Source organism: Acomys russatus, chromosome 29, assembly GCF_903995435.1.
Source record: "Acomys russatus chromosome 29, mAcoRus1.1, whole genome shotgun sequence".
In the NCBI taxonomy this organism is placed as follows: Eukaryota; Metazoa; Chordata; class Mammalia; order Rodentia; family Muridae; genus Acomys; species Acomys russatus.
The window spans coordinates 8,206,797-8,221,095 of NC_067165.1; the positions used below are offsets into that span (position 1 = coordinate 8,206,797).

The 14,299-nt window shown below is 32.4% G+C and overlaps 1 protein-coding gene across 1 annotated transcript in view; it reads left to right on the plus strand.

The window, feature by feature from the left end:
• Faf1 (Fas associated factor 1) overlaps window positions 1-14,299 on the plus strand; it is a 296,484-nt gene that overhangs the window by 93,273 nt on the left and 188,912 nt on the right. The window contains exon 7 of the mRNA XM_051171269.1: window positions 2,096-2,201. Within this exon, the coding sequence (XP_051027226.1) occupies window positions 2,096-2,201 (106 nt within the window). The remainder of the gene's footprint in view (window positions 1-2,095; window positions 2,202-14,299) is intronic.

Genomic DNA, 14,299 nt, shown 5'->3' on the forward strand with positions numbered 1-14,299 from the left:
TGTATTTTTCTCTCCCCCCCTCCGCAATCAGTAAATTGTCCATCTTCTGCCTCTACCCTGTATTCTGGATTTAGTATTCTTACCATTTTTTCTTCTTTTGTGAATTAATCTATTTGTCTATTTTCTCCCATCTCTAGTCTTTTCTCTCAATAGTTAGAGCACATACAGAATTGGAAGATAGCTCTTATCATTTTTCTCTTTAAATCTTCTAGTAGCTTTCTTGTGCAGGTACTATTAAGAACTGATATGCTGGACCTTTGCTGATTGCTTTTGTATTATGCTAACCTCAGTTTATAAGTCTTTTTTTCTCAGAGATGCCTTCTCAGCTGTTCTTTTTGGTGGATTCTCCTGATTCTCTGCTACCTTGTATTTTACAATCTATTTTACTTTCTTTATAGTACATAATACCTTCCAAAATTGTATATTTATTTACTTGATCTTTGTCTCATTTACTAGAAATGTTAAATTTCATGAAAACAAGGACCATGTTTTCTTATTTCTATTTCTCTAGCAACTAGAATAATGTCTTGACTATAGATAGTATATAACAAACTGTGTCAAAGTTGTGTCCCTCATGCTCCCCATCCTCCCAAATGTATCTTCTGAGTGTTCAGTTCTAAGGTCCTGTTTATCCTTCAAATTTCAACTTGGCGTGTGTGGGTATGGACTACTTTTTCTCTTCATAAACTCTTTTACCCCTTCACCAGGAGCAGAGTTAAGCACCTCTCTCTCAGTTTTCATGGAGCTTTTTTTATTCTATTGGCATTGATGTATTTGTATTCTTATTAGACTGAGTTTTTCTGAGAACTGTGTATTTTTATTTAGGTTGAATTTCTTTGCAAGACAATGACCTAATGTTGCTTAAAAACAAACAAACAAACAAACAAACAAGCAAACAAACAAGTACTTTAGTGAGAGTGGTAGTTTTACAAAACAACCTTGAATGTGAAAGACAAAGATGAATATGACTCTTACCTTGTGGAAATTCACAACTTGCTTATTATTAAGTGGATATCTTAAGTGTCTCAAGTATTTTGCTTAGGCACTAATGATTAAAACAGCACATTTCCTTGCCTCAAGAAACTTGTATTTTAGTTGGATATAAGTTTTATAAATATTACTAGTACTTTATGATATATATTAGTGCTGCTTTGTGTTTTGTCTGTTACTAACCTGTGAACCCTTTGGAAATAATAGCCTAGACAGATTAAATTCTTATCTTTATTCTGTGTATGTTTATCAAATGTTCCAGATTAGCAAAAGAGGAACCAAGTAGTCCAGAGCTATGTAACACACTTAGAATGTTTTCTGAGGCATAGCCATGGTAAAATTACATTGAAGACAGGAAGTGAAGATATTCTTAACATAATAGCAATAGATTACTGATGATTATGCTTTTTAATATTAACATAAAATAGAATCATGATTTATATTTCTTAATTTATGTGGCTAATTACATCTATTTCTTGTGTTACACTTTTCCAACATTTGGGAACTCTGCTATAGGATTTTAGAAGTGTTGCTCTAAACTCCTCAGTTTCTGAAATCTATGTATTGCCAAATCCTAAGTGAAAGGATGAGTAGTTTGAAAGAATTTTGGTGTAGCCGATACAGTTTTGTAAAAATCACTACTTTGTGAGTTTTGCTACAATCATGTTACTATTTTTATATAGCATTGGTTAGGTATAAACAATACTTTTATAATTTTTTCTAGACAGCTGTTCTATTAGAATTGGGTTAGACTTACGGCACATTTGAATAAATATTTCTGTAGATATTTAATATTATTTGACAAGTTAGACAATTGAATCTTTTGGAGGAATAAGTAAATAATGTTTGTAGAAAATGTGTACATATTTTAAGTATTTACAGTAGACATTTTAAATATCCTTGGTAGAGAAGGAGTTAACAGGTTAGCTCCCCGCGGTTGTTCTCAGCATGCTCTCTTGCCTTTAGGAGCTGAAAAGATGATAACATTGGGCCCGGACATGCCTGTGTGGGGGTTAGGGTACTCCTGGGGTTTTTACAGCTAGCTGTGAAGCAAGCTAGAACTTGTTCATCTCTGAGTTCCTTGTTTTTCTTTCAACCCTTTCAGTGCCCTGCAGGAATCATTAAATCAAAACTTCATGCTGATCATCACCCACCGAGAAGTCCAGCGGGAGTACAACCTGAACTTCTCAGGAAGCAGTACTGTTCAAGAGGTGAGTTATGTCTCACAGCCAAGGAATAAAGGTAGCTCATTATAGCTAATGTTGACCCTGTTAAAGAGAGCTTATCTGTTCTGGTATAAACTCTCTTTATGTTTCATTATTGGGTTTTTAGTTTTAATTAACTGGAGAATTAATGATTACTGTAGATACACTAAATGACTTGACCTAAAAATACAAATGTTGTTAAGTGGAAGCTCCTGATAATTCTTAGAACACTCGGCTTAAAACCCTGCTTATGAGGATTCCATTATTATATGAAATAGTTCATGGTTTTATAGTAACTATTTAAAATATTTATCTGGAAATTATTGGCAACATTCCTTGTGGAATGTGTTTCTGTTTTATTTGAAAGGTCACTCTAAAATGTTACATGTATTTATATTGGTTATGCTTCTGTTTTAAATAGGAATTTGAAGAGGCTTTTCTTAAGCAGCTCAATCCTAGCTTAGGGCAGTATTCATAAGACGTGAAGAGCGTCATTTTAGTTCAGACTATCAGGAAAGAGTCTGTTAATTTGTCTATATTGTCTTCAGTGTAGCCAATGAGGGCCACTGTTTCTAAAAAGTACTTTCCTATGGTTGAAAATGCACCATCTTGGAATGTCTTTGGCCCCACCCATCTAAAGGCCGTTAATTCCTCTGCTTAGGTGGTTAGGAGTATTAAAGGCTTAGAAACATTAAAATAGTGACCATTTCATATTAATCTTCATAATTTATAAAAGTTACTTTTTTTTTAACTAATTATTTTTAAGAGACTAAATAATGCTAAATCGTGGATTGCTACATAAAAATTTAAGACGATATTGTTTAGAATAATTAGTAACATTTTGAAAGAACAAGTAATTTTTAGAATTAAATGTTTCATAATGGCCAGATTACTGAGTTAACTTTTTTTACATGTTTGATTAGTGAATTTTAACCTTTGAATTTGTCATTAAGGACTCCTTTTTCTAAGTTTATTTTCTTAAATCATAATGTGAATAGCTGTTATATAACTAAGTACTAGCATTCAGCCTTTGACTTCTAAATTTATCCATTTATTTGTTTGAATTTTATGCTTATGCATTGCCATTTTATTTTTAACCTTTAGAGTGGGCATTCTGTGCTCTAAATTTTTAATTTCTTGAAAAGTCACTTTGGTATAAAATTGAAAGATGCCTCTCTGTCAGATTTATTATAGGATATTTGAAAATAAATCTAAATCACATATGTGAACCTTTAATTAAATAAGGAAATTTAAATCACTCCAGTTAAGCAATAAAGCAAAATAGTAAGGGGTAAATTTCATTTTGTTAGTTTAATTTTTTACTTGAAGAGGAATATAATGCATGATGGATAAATACAGGAATCTCTTTCTTTCTGCATGAAATTTTTATAGATTTTGTGTGCAGTTTCTCCCGTTCTGAAACCCAGTTGCATTGCTAGTTCAACTAACCTGAGTATATTTCAACTTTCTCCCACAAGAGGGCAGAAGGAACTATTAAGACGATAGTCTAAAAATGCCACTCAGTGTTTTCAAATTAGCTTCTCTTATATTAACAAAAAGGAGCATAATGGCCAAGTTATTGTTTGATTTACAGATAATTGGCATATTGCAGCGAGGAGACTTAATTTCACCCTTTTAAATTAAACAGGGAGATTTAAAAAGACATAAAATATTCATTAATGTTCGGTGATTATAAAGTAGTGGCATATATTTATTTTGCCTTTATTACTGTTTCGATGGGAAAATACTGCAAATATTTCCGAAATCGAGTTGGCCATACTGACAAGTTGAAATGTTTAAGCAATGTTAATGCAATCTGCTCACACCTGATATCCTATGCAGAATGATTCAAAATGACTACATCAATTATTAAAAGAAATATTTAAAATTCTGTAAATGTGCCACTGCGTGCCACAGTTGGCTGAAACTGTTCTCTGCTATATTATTTAGATTATCAAATATATTTTAAGTGTCAAGGACTTGAAAACATTGAAATTCTTTTCTTATCATGTTCTAAATATCTTTAAAAATGCTCTAGAAACATTTTTGAATGACAAATATTCATACGTATTTCTTGTAGTTTTTCTTCATTTTTTATTTTAAATTTTAGTTTAATATAATATTTTAAAATGCTGGTTACTAAGATTGCATCTATTGAAAATTGCTTTTTTTGGTGAGGTGACAGTTTTCTATACAGGTTGTTTTATTTTGTGTAACTTTGAGAAAGGCTGAGAATAGCTCCCTGGCTTTTCCTTGGACCTATGGGATCTGTGCTGAGGCTGGTTTCAGGAAGAAAAACTGCTTCAGTGGACAACCTTGCAACTCACAGTGTCTTATTTCTTGCTAAGCTACTGTAAGTCAGTTTAATTGCACTAAGAGAAAAGTACAGTTTTCGAACAATTTGAAGTTCTGTGTTAATACTATTGTTTTTGTTTTTAATGTGGAAGCTTATTGATGTTCTATATCCAAATTGTAAATTAATCTGTCACCAGTTTCACAATCTTCTTTCAATAATAAGCCCCAAAATAAATTGTGACCACTATTATATATGCACATATATAATATTTTTTCACATATATGTATGAAGAGAGTTTAAAGAATTGATTAAAAACTGACCAGTTTTCCAATAAATCATTTTCATTTTCTAGGTAAAAAAATTCTTAATGTTTTGAAAGTCTTGATTTTTTTAAAAGAACGCTTTTACAATATTTTTCACTTAAAACTATTAAGTGATTATGACTGAAATGGACACTAATTGTAACTGTTAATTGAACAAAATAAGTCTACGAAAATACTGAGGTAGAGAATAGTGCTAAGATGCAGTTAGGATTTCAAATAAATTCTTAAGTAATGTGGCCAGGCAAGTTGGTGGTGATAAGCTGATGGTTGTACAAGTGCTTGCTCATCCTGTCTCTGGGACTTTCTTCTTTTGGGTACAAGGTGAGCGGTTTTGGTTTTGATTTCGTTCTTGTTTTAAGCTCTTTACAAAATTTTCCACTTACATATTCTATGTGAGGGCATAGTATTAACCTCTGGAGATGGTTAGGATGAAGAGAGTTACAAATAGGTATAAGAAGTAAAATCCTTATTCTTTCATGATGACACCATAACTTGTAAAATTATCAAGTAATATTAAAAAAAAAAAACACTGTGAAAGCCCAACTTTCTATCAATTTGCACTCTAAATTAATACTAATCACACTTTAAAACACCGAAATTCCTTCAAACTTTAAACAAGCCTATCTTATTTTTTTATCAGTTCTTTACTCTTGAGAATTCGGAGTTTTACACAATTAATTGTAAAGATTCTAATAATTTAAAAATCTGTGGTTTCAGATGTACTTGGGGTGGGCAAACACAAGGGAAGAAAGACTGATTTGCCTCTGCAAATCCTAAGCACAGGTGTGGAAAAGGATATAAAGTCCCTGAAATCAAGCCAACTTTTTCTTGGAAACTGATTCTTTGTTGTCTGCCTTATTATTGCAAAAGCTTCTGTTAGGCAAATATCTACTTTTTTGTAGGTGTCATACAAACTTAAGAAACATACACCTGATCTGAAATAACAAAGATAAGAAATCTAAGTATTTTTAATGCAGAATCATGGAGTATTACTTATCTATTACAGTGAGAAGTGTGATGAATAGCTGTTGGAATTATTTAAATCCTCCTCCAAGTTTCACTTTACCCTAGAATTCTCAGTATTCTTATTAATGTTGATTTAGTTCTTGATGGGAATGAAAGGGGAAAACTGACAGCCTGTAAAGCCATATCTTACAGGCAGTAAGTAGTGCATTTACTCCTAGCACCATGTTATACAAACTAATGATTAAGTGGGAAGCCATTATATAGCTAGAATTGGTATCAAGAAGTAATCTCAGTAAATCATACCAATTCTTAAAAATAATTGTGAAATCAGGATGTTAATTTTGCTTCTGAAATTTAAACCGTGTGTGTGTGTGTGTGTGTCTGTATGTGTGTGTGTGTATGTGTGTGTGTGTGTGTGTGTGTGTGTGTGTGTTTGGTCTGTCCTTGGTACTTTCTCATCTTAACTAATGTGTGGTTTGGATTACTATTTAAGGTTGGTGGCCACTAACTATCTTGAAATTTGTAGTTCTTCATCTATTATATTAGTGATCATTTCTCTAGTAGTAAATAGATTATAACTTTTTAACTGTTGTGTCCTTTAAATGTTTTAAGTGCCGTTTGGCAGTGGTGTGGTGGTGTTTGTTTTCCAGTATGGAGTGGGAGGGCTTGTGGCAAAGAATTGGAGAGTAAGGTAGCTAGGAAAGTTCATATGCAAGAGGGTAAATTAAGTTGTGTGCTTACTTAATTAAAAGTTTAAGTGGTTTGCTTTTACTGCAAGATAAATGGCATATATTAACTCAATTAGAATGAGCAATTTTAATTAGCATATATCATTAAGAAAACTTAAAATAAAAAATGACATCTTAGTAAGAAGGAAAGATTATGATTTAAAAAACCAGGCATGAGTTCAAGCCATTATTCAGCTTTCCTAAAAAGGAGACTATGATTACATATATTATTAGTTTCAGGTTGCATTTTAAAACAGGTTTGTTAAATCATACTGCTTCAAATGAACAAATAAATACGATTATCTTATTGAGATGTTCTGTGTTTCTGTTGTGTCCCTTAGGAAATAAATTACAGCAATATGTATGTTGTAGCTATTTGGAAATGATAACATTTTCCTTATTCTAGAAATGTTTTACAATAATTTGGACGTTGTTTAAGAACATGAATATTTTCATCTGTTTCACAAATAAAAATACAATTTTGTTAAAATTAAGGGCAATGCTGTAGCCCTTTGTTACTTTAAGATACTTGTGTCCTAATACCTTAGCCTATATCATATTCATAATGGTTTGTGTGTTGATAGCTTTGAAATGCCTGAGTTAAGAGAAATTAAATTCAGTTATCAGAAACCAATAAGCCTAAGACATTTTTTATATGCAAGAAAAGGCAGAGAGTAAATAATTGCACTGGTGACCAATACTGTAATAATCCTGTTTTACAATATGCACTTGACAGGTTGTAATAGTGCTAATTGAAGAGACTAATTCACACTTGCTTCATTCTATTCAAAGGCAAAATCAGCAGCTTGTTTTGCTTTTGACCAGATGGTCCTCATGAACACCTACTGTGCACTTTAAGTGCTTTACTAGAATTACAAAGGCTGGGGGCTGCGTTCAACTCCAAATGATTTGAGAAGGGGGGGGCACCTCTGTGCTCAATGGATTTGGTGCAAGTAAATTAATTCTAGTGGACCCATTACACACAGAGCCCCCTTTTCAAAGCTCTGAGCCTCCTCGCCTGCTCTGTAGCAATGAGAAAGAGAAAGAGAAAGGCAGATTACTGCAAACAGAAATAAAAAAAAGGGTATGAAAGGGAGAAAAGAGGCCTTGAAGCCTTTCATATCATTTGAGTTTTTCAAGTGCGTTATTTTTGGGGAGGGTGGATGTATGAAAAGCCAATTGGAGTTTTTTTTGTTTTAAAGTGCGCTATTTAAGCACCATGAATATAAGCGCAAGAGCAACAGTTGACTGAGTTTACTGTGGTGAAGCTTTGTGTCCGAGGATGAATCAAATTCATTATATTCAACTCTTTGTGTTTTAACATGAATGTAGGGTTAGTTTCACAAGACTGTGTCTGTTTAGGATAATTATAATTTAATATTTTCCTTTCATAAAGTTATCACTGTAGATGTCTAAAATTTTAATCAAAGCAGATTTTGTACACTGACTTTGAAGCACCCTGACAGTTTAAAATTCAAAGGAAAGCTTTTTTAGTTTTCAAAAGAAAAGAAAGGCTCGGTCTAATGGCATTGAAGCAGAGATTATTATAACTAATTAGAAGTCACACATCTGTTAGCTTTTGGTTTGTGATTTATGTATTTGTGAATAAAACATATACTTTAAAAATACATTGCCATTAAAGTGAACTGAAATGATAAAATGCTCTTAAAAGGAAGTATTTACTTAACTATTTTTACAAATTTCTACAGTTGTATAAATATATATAATGAAACCAAGGTATATTGGTTATGAATCAGTATCACACAATTAATAACCTTACACTGAACTGTATGTTTTAAAAAAACTATACTCATGGTTTTGTTAGTATAATTCTGGCTATTAAGTAATCATGAAATATTAACAAAATGTAGTTTTTTAAAATTTATAACTTACTATAAATCCCTTAACTTTAAGGTGTTCATCTATAATTCTCTTATTTGGAATGCTACCACTGTGAATATTTTCTTATGACAAAATATGTAGGTAATATATAAATTATCACATTTAAACATGTGTCCTTTGTTTTGGCCTTTGATGAGATAGCCTTATAAACACCTCTAATTTTAAATATGCCAGTCGTCTTCTTATGGTATATTTTAATGGCATGGATTATCTTTGTAAACTCCTTATTACTGACATTCTTATTTGAATTCTTTCTAATAGCTATAAACAAAGACAACAAAATCATATCAAGAGTATAATTATAAATGTTTCATAGTCTTTACGTTTGTAATGCTTTCATAATGCTGGAATATATTTGAACAGACATATTAATAAGTGTGTCTTTTATGTTTGTGCTCAAATTATACACTTAGAAAATAAAATATAAAAATGTAAAACTAACCACAGAAATTGTTTTAACTTCTCAGAACCACAAAAATTGCTATTTTTCAGACTTTCAACTGAAGAGGGTACTATACCCTCTTTGGTGCTTGAAATAAACTTTAATACTGTGGTCATTTTTTGGGGATTTTCTATTGAAATTATATTTGGAGGATAGAGCAAGATAAAACAGAATTCCTCCAAACATTCAACCAATGAACATCCAGTGAAATTTGTAAACAATAAGTTGTTAATGAATTGGTATCTTTGGGAATAAAATATTTAAAAAACAGATAGGAATAAATGACCAAATTAAAATAAATAAAGGAAAAATTACTGGATTTTTAAAAAACTGTAGACAGAGTGAAGAACTGGTATTAGAGCCAGAACTTCAGTTAGCACAAGGGGTTTGATCATGACTATATAGTCATTTGCATAGGTGGAGCCAGTTCTCTGACTTAACAAAGACAATCGTTGGATAAATAAATGAAAGAATAATTTATTTCATTATTAAACTATTATGCCTAGATTTCTGAATGCCACATACATGATTACCTAGGGAGGGGAAAGGCTGTAAATTTCATCATGAACCTCTGTAGCACCATATTACTCAAGATGAGAAACATCCCCTAGCCATAAAGTAATATCCCATTCTTAGCTCTCCCTTCTGCAAAACCAAAGAGCCAAATAAACAACAACCAAGGATTAAAGGATGGGTAAGTGAATAAAAGATGTTCATAAACACAGGTGACTAAGACTAGGTATATTAAGGTAAGTTCTACTTGTAGAAAATATTTCCATATTTATCATTATAAGCCCCAAATTATTTGGACACAACCTCTGAAAACATCAGGTTATGATATTTTTCTTTAATCTAATATGGCTCAGCACTATGTAGTCAAAGGATCTTTCTCTTTCAAACATTATCAGTCTGATGAATATACTTTGAGAAAAATTTTGCTACTTAGTTTGGAGTTTTATTACCCTCAATATTGCAAACTCCCCCCCCCCCCACTTTTTTTAAGGAAAAAAAAAAAAAAAAAAAAAAAAAAAAAAAAAAAAAAAAGCTCACAGCAAACAGTGTATAAATGACAAAATGTATTCCTTGCTTTGTGGTCATTGCGTGACCAGACAGTACAGCACTGGATTGTCCTGGGGTTTTACAGCTGCAAGGCAAAAGCATCTGTTCATTGCAAAGCCGTCATTGTTTAATTTTGACACTGACTTTTCCATGCATCTTGTACCAAGCACTGGATTAGATGCCACTAGGATGAAATTTGTTTTAAGTTGCTCCTGAAGTGCAGCTGTCTCTGTATGTGGCCTTGTAGCTTAACCAAAATAGACAGACGTGGGATCAATCAGAATCTTTGTACAGGGTCACTTGACCAGACTAAAGAACCTCAGAGGACGAATGGAGACGATATTATTTATTGTGAATAATTGCAAAACAACTCTCCAGACCCATTTAGTGAGTATGCAAGTGTCTTGCCTCTATTTAAGGACGATACACCCTTCGTTAAATATTTAACTTTTTAAAGTTGATTATAAGGGTCGAATATTAGAGTAGTCTGTATGTTAGGTATTATTTTTCCACAATAATTTTCAGGAGAAAGGGTTCGGTTTATTGGTCTCTAAACTAGTAATTGACTGAAAATAAAACTCATTCTAAAATCACTCAGCTAAATTATTGAAAAGAGGGCATTTTTATAGAATGATAATTTTTCTTTAATGTTTCAAGTGAATGAAAAATGAAAGAGCACTCCACTTCCCAAGTTTCCTGGGATTGTGTGAATTTCTACCCAGCTGGTCCAAATTGATTGATACAGGGCCAAATATTTGTCTGCCTACATTTCAAAGTCTATAATTTGCTAATGAATTGTGGTAATAATCTTTCATCATACATGAAAGATTTAGCCAAACAATTTGCTAAGTATGTATTTTGATCATAAGATTTTTGGACGTACACCAAGCTTTACATCTATATTACAGCTAATGCATGGGGGTAGAGGGAGGCCAATTGGAAAAATAATACTGAACATGGACATTGATGGGAAGGGATGAAGGAAACAAGAAAAGAAGGTACCTGAGAAAAGAATAATGCTGGGAAAGTCCTGTGAATGGCAGAGGAAAACAAATTATATTTGGACCAACAATACAAAATTGAATTTAAAAAAATGTTAGCACACTTTTAACCTGCAGTATCCAGAAATGTTGTGTCTAGTGTAGATTTAGACAAGGATAGTCCACTGACTACAGCTATTCCATGCATTAGTTGTGGATAATTTCATAGAAACTTGGTGTTAAAAATGTCAAATGTCCACAAATCTTGAGTAATTGAAGGCATAACACTTAAAACCAAGGAATTGTATGGGTAAATTAAAAAAAGAAAGAAAAAAAAGGTGATCTGACCAGTTCCAGAAGAAGCTTCTAAATCACTTCAGGCATTCAGAGACTGTTTCTTCCTCCAGAACAAACATTGTGCAAAGGACAATTAGGCCTGTTCTTTCTGGAAGATAATGTGGCATTAAGTAATTTCTGCTTATGAAAATGCAGACCATACTTAAATATTTTGATAGTTGGGCCTAAAATGTCCCTCTGAAATCTAGGTTGCCTTATGAAGTAAGAGGGCAAGAAGCTGTTGAAAATAAGTCTCTTATACGCATAAGATTTCCCTTTCATTGTTAGCAGTCAATGGGGCCACGGCTTCTTTCTATTTGACTGGTAGTTTAGTCTGTTTTTATACTATCTATGTTATGAGGAGAATATTAAATAGTAATAAAATTTCCCTTGCCAGCTATTTATTTGTTTCTCAAAACTTTATGCCGTAGTAGATAGTTTTGAAAGATAAAACATGAAATGAAGAAATAAATAGAAAACTTTGTCACGTGCAGAGAAAGTATCTATCTTAAAGGAGAGTGAAGTAGACTTTTATTTTTATTGATTTTAAAAACAAGTACCAGGAATTTTTATATACCTGCTAGACCTCTTGAATATATAATTATCAGACCTTCAGAGCATTAATTTGTATTCATTTATGTAATTCTATTTTTTTTTTGTTATAGGCTAGTAAATCCAAGGTGGCACCATTAGTCAATCTTGAAATATTTAGAAAAGTTATATATATATATTTCTAACCCCAGTTTTATTTTAGATGAATTGAAACCTTTTTTGACACTCTATGATTTGACAGTTACATCTTTATCAATTTAATGTCATAATTCTTACAGGCATTGGTATCAGAGAGTTACTACAGTAAATGTTAATAAAAGTTTGGATTGGGCATCCTCCTTTGTTTTCTTCTTTGTATTATATAAAAGTTTCATAATCACCATGGAGGAACAGTAACATGAGAATCACACTTAAATTAATATAGTTAATAGAGGCTTCTGATTTTTTTTTATGAAAACTAAGTTTCTAAAGCAAATTGTTAGAGTTACAGATTTATATTAAATCCAAATCTTATTATTAGTATTATCAAAAGCACTTAAAGTTAAATACCTGCATTTATGTGATAAAAATGTTATCTCAGGGGGCTGGAGCGATAGCTCAGAGGTTAAGAACACTGGCTACTCTTCCAAAGGTCCTGAGTTCAATTCCCAGCAACCACATGGTAGCTCATAACCATCTATAATGAGATCTGGTGCCCTCTTCTAGTATGTAGGCAGACACATGGGCAGAATATGGTGTAAATAATAAATAAATAAATAAATCTTTTAAAAATGTATCTCCAAAGAAGTTTGTATGTATACTACTAAATTATCACCATCCTCATCATACCATTTAAATGTCAACTCATTTATTTTGAATTAAATCTTGTTTCTCTTTATCTATCACATGGTAAAAAGGGAATTTTAATAAAGTGCATTTTATTTTCTTGCTCATCAGATTATCTATTGATAATAGTACACATGTACATACATATGGGTTAGTTAGTAAAGTACTAGAAATTAGTAAAATATCTTAAGAGTCCTCTTGTTTAATGTTAATTCTAATTTCAAATGTGACTATTTATATGAACTGGAACAAAGTGTAATGTATATTTGCAAAATGCATGTAGTTAACATGAACATGCATACATATCATAACTCAAAGCAAATGTTGGTTTCACATGAGTTGGCTTTGTTGGTGATACACATCCTTTTTTGCCCATATGTATTTAGTCTTTCTAGGAACTGGATTTGTAGTTATGATATGTATTTTTACTTTTTTCTTTTAGTGACTTCACTTTATGGCTGTTCTTTGTTCTTTGAGGGGACAAATTGATTTGTTGAAATTCCCAAAAGTAATTTGAAACCATGATTGTGAGCCAGGTAGTTATTCAATCTGGGTAGTTAATTCTGTGTCATTCAGGATAGATGTCTCTTTTCTGGGTGCTCTCTCTGTGAGTATGTATCAGCTAGACCTCATTCACTTGCAGTCATCTCTCTATTTACTTATTTCCCTGATAGACGATATGCGCCTTAAGACAGGAAATGTGTAAAATGTTTATCTCTTAATGTCAGGGCACCTGATGATGGTCATAGAATAGGTGAGCTTAAAGTATAGCTGAATTAGAAAAGAAAGATCTGTTATGTAGTGAGGTTATTCCTGCCCAAGACATTTGCAAAAGTAATCATGTGAGTTTTTTGAGTACTTTAAGCTTTTTTTTTTTCCCTTCCCGAGACAGCGTTTCTCTGTGTAGCCTTGGATTTCCTGGAGTCACTTATATAGACCAGGCAGACCTCAAACTCACAGCGATCCTCCTGCCTCGACCTCCCGAGTGCTGGGATTAAAGGCATGCGCCACCACCGCTGGGCCTACTTTAAGCTTTTTTAATGTTAATATTGAAATAAGCATGCTTTTAAAGCATTTAAATTTGTTTGATTAGTATGTGTTTCACTGTGATCTTTTCATATCATCTCATATATATTATTATACTTTGTACTCATTGACTATCTGTTTGGGCCGATTTTTCATCCTCTCACTAGTCTCCTTCCTCCTGTCAAAAAGTTACCCTTCTGTTTTCATGGCACATGTATTCTATTGTTCTCTTGTTCTTCCCATCCCCCTACAGACCTCTTCCTTCCTAGCCTTTCATAGTCCCCCTTTTACTTAAATGTCTGCTTTTCTCTGTCTCTGTCTCTCTTACTTTCTCTTACTTAAGTAGATAAACATGTATATTAAATCTGCATTCCTCATATAAGAGAAAACATACAATATTTGTCTTTCTGAGACTGGCTTATATTGATCAACACAATATTCTCCAGTTCCTTCAATTTTCTTCATATATCATTATTTCATTCTAATTTACATCTGAATAAAAGTCTATTGTTTTCTCTTCATTCATGCTGTCCATATACTGATGGATGTCTAGGCTAGTACCATAGCTTATGCGTGTGCATCAGTAAACATGGATATTCTAGTATCTCTGTTGTCTGTTGACATGTCCAGGAATGATGAGTCTGGATAGCTGTTTTCATTTTGCTCCTT